The 27,136-nt window shown below is 38.5% G+C and overlaps 1 protein-coding gene across 7 annotated transcripts in view; it reads left to right on the top strand.

Moving 5' to 3' along the window:
- LOC103729463 (protocadherin-15) overlaps window positions 1-27,136 on the top strand; it is a 1,150,197-nt gene that overhangs the window by 622,499 nt on the left and 500,562 nt on the right. For 4 of the 7 annotated variants that reach the window (XM_029560656.1, XM_029560654.1, XM_029560658.1 and 1 more), the window contains one exon: window positions 26,550-26,668. In XM_029560656.1, coding sequence (XP_029416516.1) covers window positions 26,578-26,668 — 91 coding nt within the window. In that variant the 5' untranslated portion in view covers window positions 26,550-26,577. The remainder of the gene's footprint in view (window positions 1-26,549; window positions 26,669-27,136) is intronic. The other 3 variants (XM_029560663.1, XM_029560646.1, XM_029560653.1) reach the window with 1 other exon arrangement.

Below are 27,136 nucleotides of genomic sequence, written 5' to 3'. Positions count from 1 at the left end.
AAGTCAGTATTTTTGTCTGATATGGCCATCGTAATCTCTTCAATGTAATACTACACACCTGTTTCAAATCCTGTTTCCATCACATGGTTCTGATTTTCAGCTCCTCAGATCAACTGTTTTACCTATATCTTTGGAATTTGATCTAAGGCATTTTATATTTACAAGGAGAAAAGCCAATTACTGTGCAGAGATTTCCTGGTTTTCAACAGCTCTCTTTCTTTTACAGTCCAAAATATATATGAAGTTCAAATATTTTTTTTTTACTTCATAAAATTTTGAAAGATACAATAAGGGAATACCCTCAAGAATTTGAATAAAGAACTTTGATAAGTGGACAGCAGAAATATCCGTATTGAACAAAGACTATTTTATGTAGAAATCAAGAATGGTGATCGAGATTCATTATTAAGATCACAAGAAATCAATTCACACATGCACACATGTATGCCTTATAAAACATTAGACACTCCTACAAATAGATCAAACATGACACAGACCATCCTTGGAGAAAATTTAGAAATAGTCTCCAACTAGACTTTCCAAAAAGGCAATTCCAGTTGTCAGTAAACTTATGAAAAGATACTCAATTTGGGGAAATGAAATTTAAAAAGACCAAGCGGAACCTCTGTGCACCCAGAAGGGTATGAAAGAGAAGCAACATCAGGTACTTGCAAGTATGTGAATTGCCCAGAACTTTTCATCTGTCACTGTTATCAATGTGTGGAACCTCGTTTGAAAACTGTTTGGTGTGAACCTTATAAATTTAAATTGGCCTGTTTAACATAATCTAAAAATTTTTTCTCTGCAATACATAGTCATTAGGATTGAACCAAAATACCACCACGTGCTTCCTACTCCACACCCTCACAAAATCCAGATGACTGTCAGAAGTACAACATAGAAAACGTGTCCTGTGGAACGTGTAGTCATCTATTCCATTATAATGTAGTGCTGGAAATCCCCATGTGAGAAAAGCAACTTGTTTACTATGTGATGCCTAAATAAACATGGCCTGTCCCTTAGAGTCCATTTCACACAAGAACCTGAATTGTTCTGAGAAGCTGATCCTTAAGAAATCACTCAGAAATGTGCTTTTGAACAAAGGTTCACTCTTCCTTTATTGAAGCAGAGGAAATGGAAGTGAAAGAAGGATCCTTATCCTATCAGAGAAGAATTTAGCCCTTTCTAATGCCTAGACCCACATCAGTAGAATCACAACCACAAACAGATGTTATCTATTTAATCCCATCTGTTGTTTCCAACACAAATGTAATCCTCTTCCTTCTTATTTCCAAGGAATGTCCTTTGCTGCTTGCTGGGCTCTCTTGAATATGCAAAACATCCCCCTCACATTCAGACTGTGATTTGGGCTCAAGGGTAATAAGGAATTAAAGCTTCATGCTTTAGGTTATAAGAGAAACTCGAGGCTCCTTGAGCTTGGCTACATGGTAAACCGGCTAAGATAAGATTAACTTTTGGTTGTAAGGTTAAGTAAAAGTCATTTGTCCAGCCCGTGTTCATATTGTAAAAGTCAGTCCCACAGCTTGATGCCACTAATAAAATACTGAACATCCCACCCTTCCACATACACACAAACCTGTGCTGTGCTATTACCAAACATTCAGAAAGGGACACGTTGCACTCTCTCCTACTTGAATACAAAGTGATGCTCTAGGGAACGGAGACATGACTGAGGGTTTTAGCATCTAATATTTTCTTGGCTTCGGTTGTGCTTAGGACTACATTTATGCTATTGACCTGTTCACCTAAAGGCTCATAGGTGTGCACTTTTATGAACTTCTCCATTAACTAGTCATTACTGAGGTCAAATAATTGATAAGGTCACTTAAGGAAGATAAATGTTCTTTGGTTCATGGTCAGAGGAGATAGAGTCTACCATGGCTTTGAAGGCATGGTGGTAGATTGCAACATGACAGGAGAGAGGATACTGGCACTCTCCACATCTGTGTGAACAGGAAACAGACATAGCATAAGAGGTGGGGCCGGCTTAACCCTCAAGGCCCACCTCTAGAGACCCACTTCTTCTATCTACAACTGTCTCTCCCAAAGGTTCACCAACCTGCTGAAACAGCACCACATGAATGTGTTAAATTGTCTGAAGGTTGTTGTTTCAATCTTTGTGAAAATGCCTTCACCATCCCAAACATTGGGGTTTGTCCTAAGAATAAAGACAGATGTGGAGTATCTACAGTGTATCACTCTTTGTAGGAGGAGAATATCACTTTAATAAACGCTTTCATTTCAGGAACAGCCTCTCCTTTTTAAACATGAGCAAAGAGGATAAATTTACTGGGTAGGTCAGAGCCATATCTTAAGGGCACAAATTAGTCAGTGGTAGGTTAAATAAGAAACTTTCTCACAAGCTGGACTGAGAATGTACATCACTTTTAGAATATTTCTCTAACATGAATAAGGCCCTGAGTCCTATTCACAAGTAGAAAAAAATGTTAAAAAGAGGAAAAGAGCAAGAGATAGAGGAAGGAAGGAAGGCAGGAAGGATGGAAGGAAGGAGGAAGGAAGGAAGGAGGGGAAAGAAGGAAAGAAGGAAGGAAGGAGAGGGAGGGAGGGAGGGAGGGAGGAAGGGAGGTAAGCTATAACTAAACAATGTTGGCAACCGTTAACTGCTTTATACAGACAAATGGAAAGAAACCACAATTGCCAGAAAAGGAGGAATGGTAAAAGAACCCACTATGTCAGTTTTGAAAACCGCACACTGAGTGACATTCATTCATTTTGATCTTTAACGTCACCCACACTATCAGGAAGCTGTTACCTTTATTTTAAAAGTGACACTGTCATCAATGGAAGGTTAAGGGACTGAGTAATGACCATGTCTGTATTTTAAATGGCACAAAGGATATTTAAAACAAATGTCTGGCTGGAGAGATGGCTCAGTGGTTTGGAATACTGGCTGCTCTTGCAGAGGACCAAGGTTCAGTTCCCAGCACCCACATGGTGGATCACCACCACCTGTAAAGTGAGTTCCAGAGATCCATTGCCCTCTTCTGGGCACTACAGGCTCATATACATATACTCAGACACTCAGACACACACACACACACACACACACACACACACACACACATACATATAAATAAGAATAAACAAATACTTTTAAAAGGAACCGACTGGCCACTAAGTAGAGCAGAGGGCTCTGTACTTCCCAGTGGATAGCAAATGACCATCTCAGTCCTTTCCCAGTGTAGGGATATGAAAAAACTTGTAACTTCCATTTCTAAACAGTTCACACCCTCAGGGTCTTTCTACACATAAGCTGTATAGATTTCTTATGAATGACCAGATTTCACTCTAAATATGGCTGTAAGAGATCTTAGAGGCAGAGAGAAAACACAAAAGCACAAAGACTTACACAGGCTCACACTCATGGGTGGATTACAATGAACATATTTACCTTGCAGTGTTCGTAGTACATTTACATAATAGAAAACTGAAGGAAACATGGATGCCCGCTAAGATGTAATTCACTTAATTTACTACAAATCATGTGTTTCATTATCAAGAGGATAGAGATTCAAATCGGATTTGTATATGAAAAGTAAAAGATCATGATCTGTGAATGGAAAGTATTTAAGATGTGAAACATAGCATATTATTTTGAAGGCAAGAATATAATTTTAAATTTTCGAGAGTTCAGGGCTAAAGTCCAGTGGGTATGTGTAAGAGGAAGACCCAGGTTTATACCCACAACACCTACATAAACCTGGGGCAGCTGAAGGCTGGAGCTGCACTCAAAAAGCACACAGGTGAGTGTGTTCCATTCGGGAATACACAATATACCACCCCTCACACACATACATGCGTGCATACCCCATACACCGCACACATACACACACACACACACGCACACAGAGGATGGATGTGTAAATGATAATAGTAGATACTATCTACAATTTTAGATGGATTACTGTATGGTCTATTTTAAAATCAGTGGCTATGATCTTTTAGAGTGCACTTTTGAAATTTTTTATTTATTTTTATTTTATGTGTATGCATGTATTGCCTGCATGTGGATAAGTGCACCTGTGTCATGCAGTGCCCGTGGAGGACAGAAGAGGCTGTTAGATCCCCTGGAACTGGAGTTACAGACAGTTGTTAGCTGCCACGTGGGTGCTGGGATTCAAAGCCCAATCTTCTGCAAGAACAGCCAGTGTTCGTAATCTCTGAGCCATCTCTCCAGCCCTATAGTGCACTTTTAAATAATTACAAATGAATGAAATATGAATTTTTCTTTATGAAGAACTGCAGTAATATTAGCAAACATCACTTGCTGCCTTGAATAAACATCATCTTAACAGGGAAAGTTTGGGGTTAAAAAGACATGTACATTGGTCAAAATACCCAACATAACTCAAAACCACACCCTTCAATGCTTACAGCACCTTGAGGGTTCTGGAAAAGCTCTAGAAATAAAAAGTTCATAAAACAGAATTTAGTCATAGCTGTGTTGACGTGAAATATAGACTACAACTTAAAATACTAAAGCAGAATATTGTTTGTTTTTAACCCGAAGTAGTGTGTATGAGCCCGCCCAGCTACTTTCATTCTAGTTTTTTTTATTTAGTGACAACAGTGGTAGTTTCTAAATCAAACTATTTTAATAGATGTTTTGTAGATAATTAACAAAGAGTACATCTTCCTAAGTCACTTTATTTTTTGCTTTTAAAGATTTGTGTTTATGTGTGTGACTGATTGATTACATGTATGTAATCAATGCACCATATGCATGCAAATCCCTGTGGAGGACAGAAGAGGATGTGGGATCCCCTGGAACTGGAGTCACAGGGAGTTGTGAGTCAGTTGAACCCAGATTCTCTGTAGGAGTAATGAGTGCTTTTAACTGCTAGGCCATCCCCTCAGCTCCAAATTAATTTATCATAGAAATAATATAAGTTTACTATCAATAATTAAGCATATTCTCTTACTTCAGTTTGTTTCTGGTTTTAAACTACCTGACTGATTTCTTTTTAGTTAATTAAATATATTTCTTCCAAGTCCATTTCCTTTAGTTTGGGAAAAAAGCCATATAATGCTAAGCTCATGGGGCAAGGTTGTTTAGCCTGAGGTTTTATTTTCAGTATTGGGTCATTTACTCCACAGATCTACAAAACACTGATAATCTTCTTAGAACTTAAAAGGTTTCTGTATTCCTACTTTCTCTTGACACAGCCGTGGCGAAAAGCACACAGTGACGTCACTATTAGAATCTTTGGAAGCACATCTTGACACTCAGGCCCACATTCACATTTTCTACAAAATAGAATAAAATTGACAATACTGCTCACATTTCTATTTTGTTGGTTGTTTATAACAATAGCAATGTTAAAACACATTGTAATGCTATTAATACATAAATAAATTCTTATTGGAATTATATTGTTTGCTAACATACATATATAAGGGTATGATTAAATTTTAATCTTTGGACTATTAAACTTATTTAAATTTTGTAAATGAGATAACAAATAATGACCCAGTTAAGGTTGCAAATGAAAATCTTGTTCACAATCCCTCTCTAGATGACTATAAATTCATGTTCTTAAAAGCATTTGTAGGAGAAGAAATAATCTATAAGGCTTTTAGCTTGGCTTTTGGGTCATCTAATCTCTGATAACCACAGACATCTCACACAGTGAAATGGGGCTGGCTGACGGATAGTTACCCATGTATCCATTGTTAGCATTTATTTCTAGGCATGATAGAAACCTCCCTTTTCTGTATAAGGCTCCAGCCAATTCTACCACCAAAACCTATATTTATTCAGAGTGTTTCTCTTTGAAATGACTTCTTGGGGAATGTGAATAACATGAAAATGTAGATTTCATTGAAAACCTAGCTACTGGCAAAGCAATCACTGTTGGCTTCTATTTTCCTTTGGAAATCAATTTAGAGACACAGCAGTCCAACACAGATCTAAAGTTACCACTAGTGTCTATAAATCTCTCTGACCAGAAAAAAAAAAAAATGTTTGTTTCTAATGAAAAGGTTTAGCGACCTAGATCTCCAAAATGCTGCTTCAATTTCGAGCGTGATGTTTTGCAGTAATAAATTAACGCACTATCAAAAAGTAGCCTGAGCAAAGGGCCTAGCCACAGTCTGAATGAACACTTCATCTCAAGGACCCCTTTATTTGTAGAAGTTAAAGTGTAATGGATTTAGGGAAACAAACATGCAGAGATACTAGGTTGCAAAAGTCATAAAGACCACAGTTCACAGAGAGAAACTGTGTAGTAAGACCTGGGTTCGAGCTTTCTGCCTGTGCTAATGTGAAGCACACTGTGCTTTTTCTTTCTTTTTAGGCTGCTTTCATGTTGTTGCTGCAGCTGAGACTTGTGTCCTGCCAGCTTGAGGAGCGTCTTACGTTGAGCTCCTCAATCAGAGGTCTTTGAAATTCTTTACTTTGAGGTTTAGAGAAATTTTCGCAGATGGCTGAGTTTAGAAATTATGGACATTGCATGTCCCATCTTATGCAAACTAAAATCATAAGCTTTAACTTTTTGACAGCCCTGTTTTCTATTCATGAGCTGTTTTCTGTAAGGCTAAATCAGGGAGAACAGGACAAATGTTTAACCCAATTAGATTCATATGGAAAACATCTGACATTGGAGGACTCAAAATATAAATATCTGAGAAAGTGTTTTATTTTTAAAGTTTAAGAAGAAAGATAATTTGTCTCTTAAAATTTCAATAAAGTTAAATCGCTAATTGAAATATGTGTTAGATTATGTAGTAAAAATAATGTACATATTATATATACATATACATACATGTATATATGTATATATACTCAGCAAGTATAGGTAAGAATCAGATCTTTACAAGAGAATCTAATTAAAACATTTTACAATTTCAGTTCAGTATATTCAGTTGAACATTACAAATCACAGTGAGAGGCACTATGAACTATGTTTTCAAACTACATATTACTAATACTACATATAACTATTTTTCCAGCATAAAGTGCTTTGAAAAGCAAATAAAAGTTATTCAGGATGCATTTTAAATGATCAGATCTGAAATACAATTCAAAGCTACGGTACATTCTGAGTGAAATTAAGATCTCTCCTTTTCCCGTGAAATCATTGATAAATTGCCTCTGTGTGCTTGGTAGGTACAGAGATGAGGCTTTCTGCTTCCTGAACTTGCTTTCTCCATAATGACTGCAATGGTAAGTTTCTGGCAAGTTCTTAAGCAGATCTAGAGGAGGGAGTAGGTATTCTCCACAAATCTGTCAGGCTGTGCCTCGTAGTGCCACTTCAGATCTCAGGCATGAGCGAAAGATTTTCTTATTCAGGAATTCAATGTCTTTGAAGGATAGTATTCATACTGATACTGCCTGAAAAATAAAAAATTCAGATGTGCGCACAATCGGAGGTTTCATAACATCATTCTCTGCCATTCTGGCCACTTCGTCTCTGCCCTCAGAAGCACAGCCCACAGCTCCTGAAACAAAGTTTTCACTGTTCTTGACATGCTAAACAAGATCATTCTTGTCAAAGTTAGTCATCAGAAGGTAGACATGAGCTTTATCTGAGGCTGTGGTGCTGAGATGTTTTAGGTGCACAGTCTAGCTGTGGTGTTCTGTTGGGAGAAACTTTGGCATAGGAATTGCACTTTCTGAAAGTGTCACCCACCAGAGCTTATGCCAATCCATGGAAACAGTCATACAGGAAGGAAGCACGTGGAGGAGAAACTTGATGAAGAGGATCAAATGTAGTCTTCTCTTAACACAGAATAGGGAGAAACAAAAATAGGAAATATAAGGTTTGGAGGCAATCTCTCTACAAATCTAGATCCTGAAATGATAGCTGTTTGAAATACATAATTATTTCTGAGGCTTAAATATCCAAAATATTAGATTAGGACTATTTATGAATAATAATTGTGAGTAAAACAATGTTTTGTAATTATCAGTTGCATACTTCCCCTATTTTTTAAACCTTCACTTCCTCTATCCCATATGCCATTTCTTGCAGGACCATATGCACCTCCCGAGGGCAGCTCCCCCCTTCCCGTCCCCCCACCACCTGCTCAAAGGAGCTTCTTTTACCATGAACAGCATTTTGATGGAAAAACATGGCATTTTTCTCAGTGACCTTCAACTACCTAAAATTGCACTCAGGTGCATTGAGGGTAACATTTATGTACATAATAAAGTATTTCTTTAGGAAAACAGCTATTATGAAAATCTTTGTACTTAATAGATAATTTTAAAAGTGAGTGTTATTAACAGACACAAAAAAGTTTAGCTGATATCTGTAACATGACTATTGTAATGAATAGTTTAGAGATTTCCCATAGCTTTAAATATGGTCATGGAAGATTAGTTTAGTATCTGAGACCATTAGACAACATCACACCTGCTTATACTTACACCTAGATTTCTCTCCTTTCTCTCTCTCTCTCTCTCTCATTAGAAAGCCTTACAAAATTAGCTCCCAAGTTCCCTCACTAATTACATCAAGCTTCAGTCCCTTACCATGTATCTTTCCAAAAGCTGCATCGTGATGGAGTGGCTGCCTTGAAGCACAGTTTTATAAACAAATTTAATATCGCAAGGGTTCCTTAATAACTCTTTGCTCCACACCTCACCATCCAGGGTTAACCTTTTCTTACAACCTGATCTGAATACTAACCCAAGGAATAGTAATAGAGGACATAAAATTAGCAGGAGGGTTAGTGCGAGCAGTGTGGATGGGGAGGGGCATGAATATGAACAGAACATATCACATTGCATGACCCAAAAGATCAATAAAAAGCTTTAAAAAATCCCAGTGAAATATATCCTGTCTCCTGATCGAGTATATTTGAGCTTCGGGGCTTTCTCCTTGCCTGTGGTCTGGGCCAAGACCATTTTTGTCTTTCTCATAACCCCACTCACTCTTTAGAATGATTTTCCAATGTTACCTTTTCTGATATTTCACCCTATCCCTTTGCTCCCATGCAAGATAACTGTTTATATTTTCCTTGGACTCTAGGGCATTTGAATCCTCTCTCTCTAGTGACATAAACTCTCTCATACCACCTAGCACACCTGAGTAGTCTCTGAATCCAGGTGGACATCAAACACATCAGAAGCAGGATCATGTCTCCAGTGTTGCCTGCTTGGGCCCAACAGATCCACAGAAATCATCTTTTGTGCTTAAAATTCAGGATTGTTGAGTATTATTTATTGTCAATATTTAATAAATTGAAAAAGGATAGTAAATTTGTCAGAAAGGTACTATACATAATTCACTTCTATTTCTCACCTGCCAATTTATATGAAGTCTGATAGTGAGGGAGAGAATGAAGGTAAAACATAGTTTCTTCACAGAGTTTTTCTCCCATTATATGCAGTATTCAAGAAGTGATGATGACAAATTACTGGTTTGGAGATAGCAATTCCTGTGGTCACTTCACATAATATTCAATCTCTTTGATTCATTGTTTTTGTATTTACCACATCCAAAAGAACTGTGTGCTGTGATGCATGTATGAAGTGAATAATAGATTGTCCATATTTTTGTTGAATTGCCCCTGCTAACATCATCAAACTTATATACTTTTGAAAATAACCAATTTTATGGGCTGGAGAGATGGCTTAGCAGTTAAGAACACTGATTGTTCTTGCAGAAGATCCAGGTTCGAATCCCAGCACCCACATGGCAGCTAACAACTGTCTGTAACTCCAGTTCCGGGGATCCGACAGCCTCTTCTGTCCTCCGTGGGCATTGCATGACACGGGTGCACTTACCTACATGCAGGTAATACACACATACACATAAAATAAAAATAATAAATAATTTTTTTTAATTAAAAAAAAGAAAATAACCAATTTTAGTGCTAGAGAGATGGCTCAGTGCTTAAGAGCCCCGGTGGTTCTTTCAGAGGACCCAGGTTAGGTTCCCAGCACCCACATGGTGGCTAACAACCATCTGTAACTCCAGTTCCAGGGAATCTGACACCTCCTTCTGGTCTACAGGGGCATTGCATACATGTGATGAACTTACATAAGTGCAGGGAAAACACTCAAACCAATAAATAATAATAACAAACACATTTTAATGACAAATTTTATCTTTTTATTGTAACCTAATGTTATCTATGTATCATGATTTATATAGTCCATATCATTATCATTTTAATCTCTTTAATCTGTCATCTCTCTAGTATGAACCTCTCTAGTCAACCATCCACTCTACCGTTTATCTGTCTATTTGTCATCTATGCACCCTCTAGCTATCACACATCTATCATCCATCTAAATTACCAACAACTACCGTTATCAGGGATCCTTTAAGGACTGGGCAGCTTTAATTGTACAGTCATAGTAAAAAATGAATATAATTGTAAGAAAAGACGGACTTATCAGCATTTCTAAAAATACCGAATTATTCCATGTCATTAGACTTTTCAAGTAATCTAAGGTTCTTTTATAAAGTCACCTGACTTGAAATGTTGATTATCGTCACTTGATAAACCTAACCAGGAATGGAATCAATCTCAGTGTTGTTTTTCCTAATGGGCACACGTGATGCCTGCTGCGGCTGTGTTCTATGGGCAGACAGCCTGCTATTGGCTTGTCAGACCCTCCCTCTCACGCACTCCTGTTATTTCAAAGTAATTGCTTTCAGAGTTTTAGCAGTGCTGCTCTTGGAGTTTGACATCTATGCAGTAAGGAAAATGTCAATCCCGCAAGGTCATCTGCATTGCCGCTAAGCAGCGACTCTCGCTCTGCATGGCTCCATTTCTAAACCTAAGGTAGGAGGACAGCAGCAAAACACGCTTTCCAAATCACATGCTGACGTTTTCAGTGCGATTTCCATGTGTTCTTTACGGTACACTTTTCAGATAACAGTATTTATTTGAACATCTGGAACTACTAAAGCTTGAATTCTGAAGTTTTATGCTACAAGTTCAGTTCTGTGACAATGCCTAAAATTTATTAAGTATTTCAAGCAACATACTGTTGAGCAGATTCTGAACCGCCCTGTGTTTGCTGCTGTGTTTTAGACAGTTTTGTGTTTTACTAGTGTCACCCTGACTCTGAGGGTTACAAGTGGGAACGGGAAGGGTGTGGTTTTCTAACAAGATCACCAAGGCTTAAAGTATGTTTTATAATGAAGCTTTATTACTCCTAATTTACTTTTTTAAGAGTTGTGGTCATTATTTGGCTATTATTTTCCTTGGGTAAGTAATATTTCTATTTTTTAAACTTAATCGAGAAAACTGATGAAATAAACTTAATCATATTAATTCTATGTAAGTGTTCTGCTCCCTCTGAGGGCTCAAGAGAAGAATCCTACTGGTCTCTTCAGTCACCTGAGGCCCCAGAGACTCCTTAGCTCAGGCAGCCCTATTCCAGCCTTCACAGGAGCTCCAGTGACTTGGAGTGTTTCTCTTTTCTGTCTCTTACAAGGACACTTCAGTATTGTGAAGAGATCAGTGGGGTGGCTGTGGTTTGCCAGGCTTTCTCCTGATACGTGAGCTTTGAAGACCATGTTATAACCTTTAGGTCTCACTTCTGTTTTATTCTTTAACATAAGAACTGATTTTACCACTTTCATAATGAAATTAAAAGAACACATTTGGGGCTGGAGACATGGCTCAGTGGTTAAGAACACTGGCTGTTCTTGCAGAAGACCCGGGTTTGAATCCCAGCACCCACATGGCAGCTAACAACTGTCCGTAACTCCAGTTCCAGGGGATCCGATGGCCTCTTGTGTCCTCTGCAGGTATTGCACGACACAGATGCACTTACCTACATGCAGGCAATACATGCATACACATAAAATAAAAATAATAAAATATTTTTAAAAAAGAGCACATTTAATAAAACCAGGCACTGAAATATCTACAAATAAAATGAGGAGACTCAGAAAAGTTGCACCTGAAGCTTTGCAGTGGCACACAGTTTTGAACCCTCTGAAGCAACTTGTCTGTGGTCTGTATGCACCAAACACTGCTAGAGAGACAGAAACTTTCTGGATGCCTGTGGATGAAGAGAACAGTTCATGTCAGGTTTCTGGGCGGCCAATTTAAGTTTGGGAATTCACTCCTAGGAGGAAGAGAAGAGTCCTTTTGGTCTGAGAGCTTTTAGTACCTGCCACATTTGAAAGGATGCATTTATTAAGAATGCTTTTGTGATATCTTAAATATTGTAATAGGCAAATTTTAAAGCAAAAACTTAAACATGCATTAAATGTGAAAAATAACAAAGTGATTCACAATATTCTGTATATGATCTTTCCATACCCTAAGACTGAAGATGCCAGGAAAATTCAGGAAAAACATACATTCAGCACTATGACCTCCCTGAGAAACAACCACAGTGCAATCTTCTGAAACAGCTCCTGCTCTGTAGTTTAAATGAGCATTTCAGGCCTCCTTGTCTTCAAAGCTCTGGTGTAACTTTGTTATTCCCCAACTTCCAAAAGCCTTTGTGCTCTGACAACAGCATGTGAACTGTAAAGATTTGTTCCATCACCAAGCTAAGGCCCTAGTTTCATCAGGGACGTCTGACCCTCCTGCTGTGCCTGTAGTCATCTCTTAAGTGTTTCCCATTTGTTACAGCTGTGTTTTTAGCACACAGCTGTACATACACATATGTGCCAAACACCTCAAGGAGCTATCACTCCGTTAGGCCTGCATCAGATTGTTCCCTGCCCTCTATGAAACGACAAAGCTTGATCTAAACTCTCGATTGTCTTGAACATCTCTAGGCTGGCTTCTTGTAGTCCATGATGAAATTAAGCCATGTGTCTTAGAGTAACTGACCATGGCCTTCTGTTGTACCCAGTCCACACTGTTGGACCCTCTGTCCGCCAGTTGCACTTGTATGCCGCCATCCTGCTTAAAGCCCTTTACTGGACTTCAGCCACTTCCTCTTCCTGCTCCTCAAACTTTTAAGCTGGAATTATTTTGCTGACCTGTAAATATTTGCAAATCCTGTGTACCTTCTTTATAATCACTGCATAAATAATCTCTTAACAGTTTTATATTTATTTCACAGTTGAGAAACCTCATCTCTTACTTCCTCCTAACTTGTAGAGTCAGTGATGTTTTCCTGTGGCTATCTGCATTTGATTTAATAAATGCTTTAGACTGTAATGTTACAAGTCCAAGTTTTGATTTCTCCTTTGAGCCTGCCTCTGTCCAAGCATACTACCACCTGAGTGCCACCAGAATTCTCCCAAGCGTCTGAATCGGAGCTTCCCATTTTGGTGGCTCTTTTCTCCCCTCATTCATCTGTGCTAATGCTAGGTATCAGTCATGGCTTGCACACTTCTAACTCACAGGCTTCCAAAGTGCACCCCTGTGTCCTGTTTATGAATTCTCTACCATTCCCTTAGCTCATTCAAGTTCCATCTCAATGCCACTTTCTCTGGCAGCTTTCATTGCGTAAACCAGGCACTAGCCTTCTCCCCACCGCAGGCCTCTCTTTACCAGTACGTCTTCCTGCAGAGCTAACAGTACCAATACTGCTTTTATGTTTTTGTCTTTTCTCACAAAAAAAAAAAAAATGCAAGGTTCACAGAGAACTTAATAACTAACATCGTTAAAGAAAGGGAAGCAGGTGTGTAAAAGGAGCTTGCAGATTGTACTTGATGTCATGTATAAGGACAGATGCATTTAAGCATGAGAGTACAAAGCCATGTTTTAGGTTTGATTTCACAAACTGTGGAATGCCATTGCATGGGGGAAAGACATTTGGCCTGGGCCTGGCTCTGCGTCTGACACTATGCGGAGCTCTTGTCTGTTAACATCTGCTTTCACGAGGGTTTGTCTTTAGCTCATTTACCTCCCACACACTTCCCACACTGTCTCAGTTCTAGAGGAATACATAACTCATTGTCCGTCCTTCTGCTACAAAATAATCTAATGTCCTCCCAGAAGCAAGTGAAGTCTATTAAAAAAACTCCTGCATTTAATCAATGTTCAGGTGTTTACACTTTGATGTGTCTTGACAGTTTGCACCCCTGTCAATCAGATACACACGAATTTTCCTTTATTCATCTATCAAATACGTGATAACCCCAGAATCAAAATTATTGCCCACATTCACAAGTTCACAAATTATAAGAAAAAACTGTCTCCTTAATTTTAACAAACCAAACAATAATATTTTGAAAATAACCAGTAATAATTTCAGTTTATAACATTATTTTACTTCTATGCAAGAATGTAAAGGGAACATTCCTTATCAGACTGTTTTACTCCCTTATTAGTTACTTTTTGTTTGTGTTTTCCACAAACAAGTCATTATTGCCAAACACTTTCTCTGTTGTAATTACTGTTGCTTTAGAAAGCTCACCTCGTAATGAGTTTACAATGAAATTATAGACATGATCCACACTTAAAGCAGCTTAATATGACAGTTGGAATAGCTTCACAAGGTCATATTACTTGGCTGGTGGAAGATAGTGCGTGATACAATTTTAGTGTTCACTCAGAGGATTAAAATTAGTCTACTTCTGTGTTTCTGAGGAAAGTGATTTTCAGGCTAATCTCTGTAAACAGTATTTCCCACTTTAATTAGCAATGCTTCATGAAACAGAGTGCAGTTTTCCTTTTCCTCCTTTACATAAAGCCTCTTTTGGAATCATTAAATACATATTTTTCTCTTTAACACAGTAATCTCTAGGGCAGATTTCTGAGGTTACACTAACAAATATTAGACATGCCGCTGTTTCAGACGTTTTGTTTTGTCTTGGATGTTTTTAAAATAACATGAAGGATGTAAGTGGTGTGCAAAAGCTTCTAGAATTGCATGCATCAAATTAGGTTTTAAAGTTCCTTATTTTGTATATCAGCATTGCTTCCTTCCATATTTAGGTATGAATACCTTTAAAAAGTCTTACTTTCTCCAAATATCATGCCCTTCCTGTCCTTCCTTTCGCCTTCATGGTCACAGATATGATAACCTGAAGGTACTGGAGCAGTGTGTTGATACTCATTGGAAGAGCTGTATAATCTAGTTTGTTGAGCATCAGGAAATACCTGCAGGACAGCAGTGTGGCGCCTCCCATCTTCCTCTTCTCCTTTCCATCATGTATGAGCACTTTGCATAATTCTAAGGGTGCAAGGTTGAGATGTAAGTCTTGGTGCTGCTCATGAAAAACTAACCATCAATTACCCTGAGCTAGTTTAAAAGATTGTCTAGAATCTTCTTTAAGCCTTCAAACCTTAGAAAAAGAAGCAAATGCAAATGAATCAATCTCAGCAATGTAGAGATTTGGTATCTTGCTTAAAACTGTTAGTAACGCTACAAAATTTAAACTAACCATGACTACTTGAGGGGAAATGACTTTGCCTGAAACATGTTATACTTTAGACTTGGGGTTGTGCACTCAAGACTCCATTTGTGACTGCATGTGCATTACATGATATTTTTATTCTTCATAATATGTTCATAGCAGTTCTGATCACCCCCATTTTTAAAAAAAATCATGAATGACAGTAACAGCCAGATTTGACCTTACAGATACTTGCCACATTATAAATTTTGATTTTTCTAGACAAAAAGACACTAAAACTGTTAAAAGTTATCAAAGACTGTGATTACATAAAAAAGGTTTTGTGGGGCAGGATAATAATATTGGGATCCTGAATATATAGAGAGAGCTGGGGTTATGATATCGGCCGAGTGTCCCCTCACGGCTCCTTAAGACCAAGGTTTCAAACTGAGGCCATAGTCAGGGCCAAGCAGGCTGCTGCTTTCTTTCACCAACACTGTCAATCATGACTAAGGAGGAAACTGGGGGGTTGACATTGACTGTAGTGACAGGTACACATGTATGATATCTGTATAGTTACTATGCTAATATGATAAGAGTAAAGTAAAAATATTGCAACTATTAAATTTTGATGTTTATATAGAAATATAGATGTATATTTCACTTTTTCAAAAATTGGATGATAATAAAGGAAACATGGATTTGTACTTCCACGAGGAAGCTAATGTCAGTTTCAGTTCAGCAAAGTCCTAGTACTCCTTGGTTTTCTCATCTGGATTCTGTTAATTACATTATCTTCCAAAAACCTTATAGACATACATATAAACCTAATCTCCTCTTAAAAGAGCTGTGCCAGTTGTAATTAAAATATACCTATCTATGGGACTTCTGGGATCACAGGATAAAGCACTTGCCTTGCGAGCACCACCAGAGTTGATCTGCAGGACTCACATAAATGCCAGGTGGATGTGGTGGCCTGTAATTCCAGTCTTGGAAATTGAAGAATAGCCACTTCGACAAGCTCTGGTTGTGATTAAGAGACCTTGCCTCAATGAATAGTGAGGAACAATCACAGATGATTTCCACATCAAGTTCACATCTCCCCATCATGGCCACACAAGTGCACATGTGTCCCCACACATCCCATACATGCAAAACATACATACCCACTTGCACACCACATACTCACATGAAAATGGAAAAAGAAAAAAATAGTAATAGAGTACATGCAGCCAAATGCATGTCCCCACCCCCAAGAATATATCCACGTTCGGAGGCTCTTCGTGTTCTGTTTACAGGTTGTCAGCAGAATTTGCTGCGTGTGACGTGGCATGGTGCAAACACAGGGATGCTCTCGGCCCTTGCTTGGCTCTCTCCTCCACGTATCATTGTCCTATTAAAACTGAAGCTCCAAAATCATTCATAATATCTGATTTTGCCTTTGCCCATGGGCTTCACAGTAACAAATCTTAAGACTTCAAGTTCCTTTCATCCACAAATGATGTCTGGCTCTGATTTATCCCCCTCTGAAACTGAAAGTTCATGAGAAAGTTTCTAGCCATCATTTGTATGAAATTAACACTCTTTAATGATTTATTTCTAAGAGAAGTATCTTGCTGAATCATGAAAAAAAAGGGGGACTTTTCTCAGTTTTGAAAGTTAGCAAACTTTATGAGTAGAAATTAAATCTTGAACCTCTGAACTTGAGGGGCTATTATTCAGCAGTAATTCTAAGGGACAAAACCTTATACAACTAATGAAAGCTAACTGAGTGGGAAAATCTCATAATTAAACTTCCGTATATGTTTTATCTGTCTTTAGTTTTGTTATCCTAAAATTGTTCTATTAAAGTTTTTGTCACTTTCCACTACTTTTTTATGTAAGAAAATATTTAAATAGCATTTATATTTTCTGGCTCATGTTCACTTTAATAAGTTTTCAATGAAAGCATCTTAAATGTAATCATTGTAGGCTAGAGAGGGCTAGTAAATATGTGTTCTGACATTGAGGGATTTGTTTAATTGATTAAGGAAACAAATAGTTCCATATATCATATATCATTCATAAAATTTAAGTTAGTACTTTGAATTCAGTGCTTGCTTGGAAGCTGTATGGCTTACTTACATTTTAAAGCAAATATTTGTCCTAAGTATGTCAACTTCAACCTGAACATATTAATATATTGAACATATTCATAATTAATATGTTAAAATGCAAACACATTTATGTGTTCTATAAATAGCTACAATATAGTTACATTTGTTCCAACAATGTTTATATGTTTTATGACCATCTTCAAAGAAGCATAACTTACTGAGGATGGTGCCATTATTGTCCCTGAGTGATTTATCAAATGTTACATAAAAAATTGATGAGTAAATTTCAGAGATGTGGATATACATCACATATACACATACACACAGAGATGTTACCAGAGGGTATTTTCTTTCAATTAATGAAAACAACAGGTCATTCATTACACAAAAATGCTAAATTTGGCTTTTAAAAAGTCATTCCTTGAACATTTGCTGATTAAACCCAGCCTGAGTCAAAGGCTGTGCTGTGGTTGGAACACAGGTCAGGGTCCCAGGTTTGGGCCATGAGGAGTTCTTCTCTCAGATGACCAGGGAGACAGAGGAGCCAAGGTGCTGAGTCACCAAAAGTTCATGGCAAACTGTGCTGTGGTTCCTGGGGGGATGCAAAAGGCCAGGAAAGATGTAAAGTGAGGAGCTTAGAGTGGACAAAGGAGACGCACAAACTGTCAGGTGGGAGATACAAGCAAACAGTGAAAAGGGATTAGAAACTTGGGCTGGAAAATAAGAAGAAATCTGCTCAGCACGATGGTCCATGCCTTCAGTCCCAGCACGAGAGAGGCAGAGGGCTGCAGATCTCTGACATCAAGGCCAGCATGGTATACTTTGTGAGTTCCAGGCCAGTTGGACTATAGGGAAACCTGTCTCAAAGAACCTGAAATAAAGGCTTTTATTTTCTGTGATTTATGTTACTAACAAATGCTGAAAGTGAAATAGAAAGTTTTCTTACTGCAGAAAGTATCACAACTGTGTGAGGTAGAACATGTATTAATTACCTAGATCTTGTCATTCCACAAAGTGTAGAATTATATGTGTGTATATATTTGTCTGTTTTGAAGCATAATGTTTCAAAAAATAAAAAATATATAATTTTTATGTGAGTATAAAAATCAGTGAGAGCAATGAGATTGTCAGTAATAGTTTTCTACAAAAAAATTAGGAACAGATGGCTTCACTGCTGAGATTGAGCCAGTTAATGATAAACTAGTACCAATTGTTCCTCTTAAATTATTCCAAATTTGAAGAGGAAGGCCTTCTTTCTAACTCATTCTTTGAAGCTTGTGTTATCCCAATACCAAAATAAGATTAATTCACAAGACAACTATAAGCCAATATCCTTGATGAGCATACATGCAAAAATCCTCAATGAAATTCTGCAGGTCAGGTCAAATTGCTACAAAAATAGTATTCACCTGATCAAATTGGACTCATCCCAGGGATACTCAAAACAATCAAATCAATAAGTGTGACAGCACATCAACAGCATGAAGGACTGAATCAAATGGTCATCTCAGAAGGTGCAAAAAGGATAGAAGTTGGCATCCCACTGCTGCATAATAAAATATCTCAGAGAATTAGATATGAAGGAACACACCCCAACATAAGACAGTTAGCATCACGTGAATGTGGAGATCTAAGACTTGAACATTATTTTGACCATTTCCATTCAACAAAATACTGGAAGTCCTACATAAGGGAACTGGAAGACCAAACTGAATGAAATTTAAACTGAAGATGAGAATGCTCTATGGTCATTGTGTGCAGATTCCATGGCATGACCTGGAAAACTGAGTATCTCCAACAGCCTACCACTGCCCATCGCTCGTGCTGGTAAATTCTCTTGCCATAGTGTGAGAAAATGAATAATTTCCTTTTATGACTTTTGGGAAATTAATGTGATAAAATATTCTTAAAATAGCTGCCAATGGACAAATGTAACAAGTTGCTTTTTAAAGTGTAGAAAAAGAAAATGCTGATTTAAGTGTCCACATCACCTAATGTTCGCAGAATCCCACCAGGTGAAGACCTGAGTGTCTGTGCACACGCCCAACAACCACCCTTCTCTGGTTTGTGAAAACTCTGAAAGCAAAGTTTCTGGATTCCATGATTTCCTCATTTGTCTAGAGAAGAATGAAGCTACTTTCTGTACAATGGTCTGTTTTTCTCCATCGGTGGATAATGGGATGGTTTCTGACATTGCTTCTGCAAGTTACGATCCTATCCACACTCCTCCTGAAGGACCAAGTCTTCTATAGTATATTACTCATTACTGTCCATTGCATTTTAATTTGTATACATTTTATTCCATAATGACAAGTATTCAAGATACTTTTAATGTTATAATCCATGTTAAGGTCTTTTATCCATATCAGCTAATGCATATTTAGTGTATTTTGAATATAAAATTGGATTGAGATTTTTCTTCTGGACTCAAAAGATATGTCTGCTTAGCAAAAGTTTGTGCAATCAAATAAAATATGCTATTAAGTTAAAATCTAATCTCTTTGAGAAAGACAACAGTGACTTCAATAGAGTTGTTATATAAATGAAGGCCCAATATGAGTCTTACACAAATATTTTCTGAAGACAAACCTTTGTATATTTAAAAGTAAGCATTGATCATCTCCCTTAGCGTAGTTGTACGATGAGGGATACATTTTTAAATAGTGTTACCTTACATTAGCTATAACCTGATAGTTTCTCTCCTTGCTTTTTAATTAAAATTCTGACAAAACTAAGAATGCCCATATCAATAACATGTTTAAATAAAATCAAAATATAATTCTTTACATACATTTTATGTGAAAATGTATATAAAGTTAAGAATGCATTTAGTTATGTTGCAAATATGTGTTATTGTATGAAATTATAAAAATATTTCCCTATAGGTCAGGATAGAGTATGATTCATGTAAAAATACAAAAATGAGAAAAATAAATAAAGTGTGCCAGGAGGTGCAGGCCTTTAATCCCAGCACTGTGGAAGCAGAGGCAGGCAGCTCTCTGGAGACTGAGACCAATCTGGTGTACATTGTGAGTTTCAGTCGTGCTGAGGCTATCGGGAGACCTTATCTCAAAAAAGACGAAAAACAAATAAAGCGATCTAGGAATAGAGACTGGTGTGGGATGGAGTCCGTGCAACCTGATTTCCTGAGCTTTCTATTATAGAGAAAGACACGGCTCCCAGGTAGGTGTGCCTCAGCTTGCGGGTGGCTTCCTGGAGCAGGCCAGGCACTGCTGACCTGCAGAACCAAACTCTCCGGTCAGTCGTGGCTGGTCCGACAGCTGAGCGCACATGGGAAGCGGGTTGGCTCTGCTCTCACGTGCCAGGTCACTGGCTTTTTTCACCAGGACAAAGAACAGCGGCACGATTCAATGTCACATGTCTGGAGTCTGTCGCACCCCTGAAGCCGGGGATGCCTCCGAGCACCCGCCAAGGTCAGGCTCCTGCGCCCTGATTCCTCGTGTGCCTCTGCAGTGTGGGAGGGCGCATGTCAGGGTCCAGATCCAGCGTGTCGGGAACTGATTCGGTTCGCAGTGCTGAGGGACAGACCTTGGAGAATGCTGGGCGTTCTCCAAACCCTATCTGTCGGAGCTCTGCGGCCCTTGTCCTAATAAGCCCTCGCAGCCTCGATGAAGGGAGCAGAGAGCACAGCTCAGAGTCATCCCCACAAGGGAAAGGTTAAAGAGGCCTGTATTCTCCCTCTAATCATGAGCTCTGTTGTTAGGACGGTGGACAGCTTTTAGAGAGATCACAGACAGGGCTGGTGGAATACCCAAGCTTTGATCGGAACTTCTTCAGTTACTAGTGGCTCTGTGTAACTTTATCTCATTTTTCTAACAGTTAAGTGTAATGTGATAGCATAATTTTTTGACAGTTTTAGCTGTTTTAGTTCATGTCACTTATGACCTTCTATGTATGGTATATAATTATGTCTATGGATTTTTATGCTCATTTGGCTAACATGTAATATCCTTGAGAACAGAACAATCATTCTGATTTCTTCATTGGTATTTTGCAGCTGCTGTTAGGATGAGTGGTACCTAGCATGCCCTCCGTAGGCACTTGTTGGGTGAATGACTTTTGAGAAAAAAGAATAGCAAAGCAAATCAAATAGTTTGCTTTTTTTTTTTTCCTGTAGGGAACACAGATGATATGAAATTTAAATCTGACATTGTACACATAGAGTAATTGTTTTAAAATAGCTTAAGCGTTAGGAAAAGATAGCAAACATGAAGCTTGCACCTCTTACCTGTAAGATTATAAACATATTCATAAAAACTGCTATCCTTAGTATTTTGATACAATTTTAATGTTATTTCCAAATCACTAATACACATCAGTTAAGTATTAACTATATCAGAATGTTGGGCATGGTAATTAAATCGCCATTTGAACAAAGAAAGTAGTTATTCATTTGTCACCACATTCTTAATGCAAGATTTCTCAAGCATAGTGTTACTTGTTAACGTAATCTGCTGGGAAAACTTATAGAGGACCTGGAAAGAGTTTGATAAAAACATAATCCTGCAGTGGAGTGATGTTTAATACTGACCTCTAGTCATTTAGCAAGATACTGGCATATCTCCAGTGGGTTATTTTCCTGCAGTTCTAAGGACCAGGAGGCTAGGGATGAAGTAGTCCACACCTAGAACACCTGGTTTGTTCCCACTTTATCTTGGTAGTTGTCACTACACAGTCTAGTTTCTGGTTGGCACAATGTGTTTACAGAGTAAACATGACACTTCTGGTTTTTGACTGGAAAAGCACAGATCTCCTAGGAGGGACATTCTCAGTGTCCTTGTGCAGACTAAGGTTTGCTCCATGTTGTAGGGTATTGGGCTTACTGGGACAACTCTAGACTTCTAAAGTTGCTGGATGCTGAGACAATTGAGGTGCTTACAGTTATGTTGCAGTTAAAGCAGATATAAACAAAATGGCAGAATAATAAAGTGTAGAGATACCACCTTCCACTACTCAGGACAAGAGTTATAAGGGGCTCCCCAGGGTTATCTCTGTCTTTCAGGTGGATAGCAGTCGATCTGCTTGTGAGATGTGCTTGTTTCCATTGTGGTGTTTTCTGAAGTGTAGGGACCTCTTTAATAACCCCATACAGGTCTCAGAGTAAGTGCAGCTATTTTTGGAATCACAACAGGTGCAGTGTCTTGGATGACTTGAGAGTGATAACCCATAAGGTTGTTTCCATCTTGAAAACTTTTAAGTGAAAATAAATTGGTTTGAGTCAGAAATAAAACAAACTACCATGATCTGGGAGAGCAGTGTATTCAGAATGAACCAAGGAGTAGAGAAGCCCCAAGCAGAATCAGGATGCTTCAAGAAGACGGCCTTGTCCTGACCCCTGCCAAGATGTTTCTCGGCACCCCTTCATATAGATCATTTGGTGTTTTCTCATTCATTCATTATGAATTATTTACTCATTTATTTACTCTTTTCAGTCCTGGGGTAGGGCCTTTGCCCACACCATGCAGGCACTTTAAGTCTGCAGTCCAACCATCCCAATTCTTCTCTTTTAACTCTAACATTTTTATGTGCTTTCTTTGCATTTTATTGTGGTCATGTTTGAAAAGAATTTTGAGAGACATTGTATTCCAACATCCTAGAAGGGCTACAGAACTTTGAGGGGCTGGGGAGGGGGCGCCACTGGAATGAGTTCAGACTTCAGAAATAGTACAGAGGGTCCCTTTCCATTCCTGGATCCCTTGAAACCTGGGACCCATGTTCTCTGGAAAAAACCCCAGTGCTTCTCAGACAGAATGACCACAGCTGCTAGACCCCAAATTCTGGCATTCTCAGGCCTATATCTACATGTAAGTGGGGATTTGTAGCAAGGACTTTTGCTGTGAACCTGGCCCTTCCTTCACAGAAAGGGGAAAACACTGACATTCACTCTAGAGGAGTTCCTGAAGTGCATACAGCAATCTCATGGTTCACACCTGGACGTGTCCAGATGTTGAGCCATGGAGGTTCAAAGCTGTTTGATGGTTATCATACTGAGTGAGGTACTGTCCTGTGAATGAGTTTGTTTTCCTAATTGTTCAATATTCAGAACAGTATTGTAAAGTACAAAGTATTATTCCCATTTAATTTTAATGTAAGTAACAAAGATCCTGTTTAAATTTTTCAGTCATGTAACTAGTTGAAGAGCCTGGATTAAAGTAGAAACCAGATTCTATCTCACTGCCCTAGAGTAAAGCCTAGCCTTGGTAATTGGCTTGTTTTGTAAATACTTTTAATGATTAGAGACTTCCTACAGTCTACTTTGATCATATTCAGACCCCGTCTGCTTTCTTTACCCTCACCTTACTGACCCTCCTGACTTAATGTCCTCTTTTGTAGTTCTTTATTATTATTCTTATTTTGACACCTAGTCTGAAACTTCCCATGTAACCCAGTCTGGCCTTATCTCACAGAGATCCACCTGCCTCTGCCTCCCAAGGGCTGGATTAAAGGTTTGCTCCGAAGGCCTTGGCACTTGCCTATATTTTTAAACACCTATGCAGTCTAATCTGTTACCTAAATACTCTTGGGCTCATCCTTTCGAATCTGATCAATCTACGGGGTATCACACCAGTAAGGAAAAGTGACTCTCCCTCTCCCAAGGTCTAGCAATTGCCAATAGGTCCTCAGCCAGGACCAGGGCTTCCTGCCACCTCCCCATCCATGCTAGGCCCCTGTCTAGCTTGTGTTTGCACAGGTTTTGTGCATGTTGTCCTAAGTGTTGTGGGTTCATATGTGAAACTACCCTATTGTGCCAGACAATAGCTTACCTATATTGGTCTACTGCCTCTGGCCCCTACCATCTCCACCTTTTCTGCTGCAATGATCCCAGGGCCTTGGTAGGAGAGATTATGGCGGATTTAACATGGTGGGCAATGGAATGTTGGGGCAACTGTGGGAGGGAGAGGAAGAATAACAAGAAAGGCCTTTTGAACCAGTCATATGAAAACCTACCACAGAAACTTTCCTCATTTTTTTATATATAAGTAATTGTGAATTGTATTATCTTAGTGAAACAGGGAGAAAGAGGGGCCCCTAGAGGTTCTTAGTCTCATTCATAAAAGAATTTAAGAATGGACCCAAATGAAAGCTTTTACAATTTTATTAGAATCTTAAAGAAAAACCCTCAGAGCAGGCGAGCTGGTGATCTTGGCATCAGCCTTGATGAGGTGAATGGTGGGAAGAAGGAAAGAAAGCCACGAAGCCATGCAGAGCCTGCATGGAAGTCAGACACAGGGCTGACTCACAGCCACATGGCCGGGAGAAGGAAGCTTTAGAGAAAAAGTGAAGAACTACAAGATGCTGGGGCAGCCCAGAGCCTTAGAGAAAGCATGTTTAGTAAGAAAGGGATGAAGCAGAAAAGGAGAAATTATACCTTCCTGAAGAGTTCAGGAAAGCGGACAGACTTACGGAGACCTACATGGCTGTGGCTGGTCTGGAAATTCTGCTGGGATCTGAGCTAGTTCCAGACAGGAAATATACACTACCTTATTAACATACCATGTATTCCGCCCATCTATTTAGCATAACTTAAGGTGACCCTGTCTTGCTGGGAGTGGTTCTATCACCAGGTAATTGATCAGTGAGACTGGAAAAGTAGGTCCTCCAACAGATAGACTAGACAGTTTTATAGTCTGGACCAGTTCAATTTATGGGGCTTATTGATATTCTAACATTAGCATCTTATGCAAAGATTTTTATGGGCTTTATGTAGTATGTGTGTACGTATTACATAAGCAGGGACAAGATACTTTCCCAGTTGTGAAAAGTACAGAATGGCCTGGAAAAGCAAGGTTCCTTTATCTCTTAGATACAAAAGCAGCAAATGAATCAATTTCATATAAAATGTCTCTTATCCAGTGTAGCACTCTGGGAAAATCAAGAATTGTGCATTCTGTCAATCAGAACATTTTAACTTCCATCTTCAATATAACTTTTGACAAACTATATACAATAGATAAGCTATGGTAAAAATACTATCAAATAAATGTACATAATATGAGTGCAATTAAGTATATAAAACTGTGTGTCCTCTGAGGAGCCTCTTCCGCATCTTAGTCTAACAGAGAATCTGGGGCACATGGAGCATCCCAGGTCCTTAGGCCCCATCTGACCTGTAGGAAGAAGTTAACATCGTAGAGTTTTGCATGGTCATCTAACCTCAGGAGCATCATAGGAGACCCTGGATGTCTGCCTTCTGGAATATCTGTGTGCCTGTCACAGTCAGTGGCATTCTGATGTGACTAGCCTTTGAAGGAGGCTGAGCTCCAGCTGGTCTCTTTAGACAGGCCTGCCCCATCCCACAGGCAACCACCACCTCCCGGCTCTTATTGTCCTGTGGCCTGATTCACTTTTCTACTTTGATTCTGGTTTGTGGGGTAGCTTTGGGTCTGGAACCTGTGAATTAGGGAAGTTGAGTTTGGATCCCCACTCTGCCACAATCTAGAATCAGGGTATTTTGTGCAATTCTGAGTCAATAGTTATTTAAATTTATAAGGAAATCGAGCACATCGTTCTTTTAACTAAACTTTCTAGTGTGCTAATGCTACTGATTTTTCAATCCATTATTCTTTATTTCTTTCAAACTTATGGGAAGTTGAAAAGTGAAATGTAGGAAGTAAAATTTACCCAAATTCATGGAAAGAGGAAAGACAGATGTGGTAAAAATTGATGTTTTTTGTTTTTTTTTTTTAAAAAGTTTTCTTGGTAAAGATATGTCATCTCTAATCACTATATGGAAAAGGAATGAACATTAATTGTGTATGATAAATTTTCATTGAACTCCTCATGTACGAAAGAAACAATTGATTAGCCATCTCTGAGAAACGGACTTTATTGTTGCATTATGCTATAAATAACATATGTTTCCTAACTTAGGCCAGTTAGAATTCTATTCAACTTCCAAGGTCTGAGTTTTAAAGTGGATGAGCATCTAATGTTGACAGTGTGGTAACTTTTCAACCTCCTTACTTGCAAATCAAATAACAGAGATTACTTTTCTTCAAATTCATGTCTGGAAAGAGTTCCAGTGCTTTAACCATGGGGGTTACTTTGTTAATGGATAGCATGACACAGGTAACTAACTATAAAACCACTAAAGCTTCTCTGTATCCCGAGTTTTGTTTACCTACAACTGAAAATGGACATGTCAAATGTGTCTTTTTGCTTTCCCTTATTTCAGATAGGCCTTGAGTGAAATTTCCCAGAAGATGGTCCCACAGTTCTCTCTCTGGACGGGCTTTCCCTGTGGGATTCTCATCGCCTCTCTCCTGGCAATCAGCTGTGGCCAGTATGATGACGGTAAGGCCTTCTTTAGCTTGACTTTTACAGTCAGCCAAGGGTTTCACCTCAGAAAAGAATATTAATTAGTAATTTAATTAGTAATTTAATTAGTAATTTACCTTAACTAGGATATGTGCATAAAAGTGATTTCAGATGGGCTTTGCCTCTTAGTAAAAATTGCAGTATGAAAAATAACAAATTCCATTTATCACCCTTTGAATAAACACAAATACTAATCTCTAATAAGGCAGTATGATCCACAGCACTATTTCTGATGACACAAATCTATATGTGGGCAAAAGGAAACATCATAAGTATTTTGAGAGCTGGTGCCTTCAAGGGATATTACTTTATTAGATTCCCCATCAATTTTGGGAGAAAGAAAAGTTTATTGACTTCTTAAGCCATTTTGTAATAGTAATTCAGACTTTAAAATAATAATTCAACTTCATGATTCTTTGGAAGTTTCAGCACATTATGTCTTTA

Source organism: Nannospalax galili, unplaced genomic scaffold (genome assembly GCF_000622305.1).
Source record: "Nannospalax galili isolate Female #2095 unplaced genomic scaffold, S.galili_v1.0 scaffold70, whole genome shotgun sequence".
Taxonomy (NCBI): Eukaryota; Metazoa; Chordata; class Mammalia; order Rodentia; family Spalacidae; genus Nannospalax; species Nannospalax galili.
The sequence above is the reverse complement of the archived record's forward strand: the minus strand, read 5'-3'. Positions and strand labels throughout refer to the sequence as shown.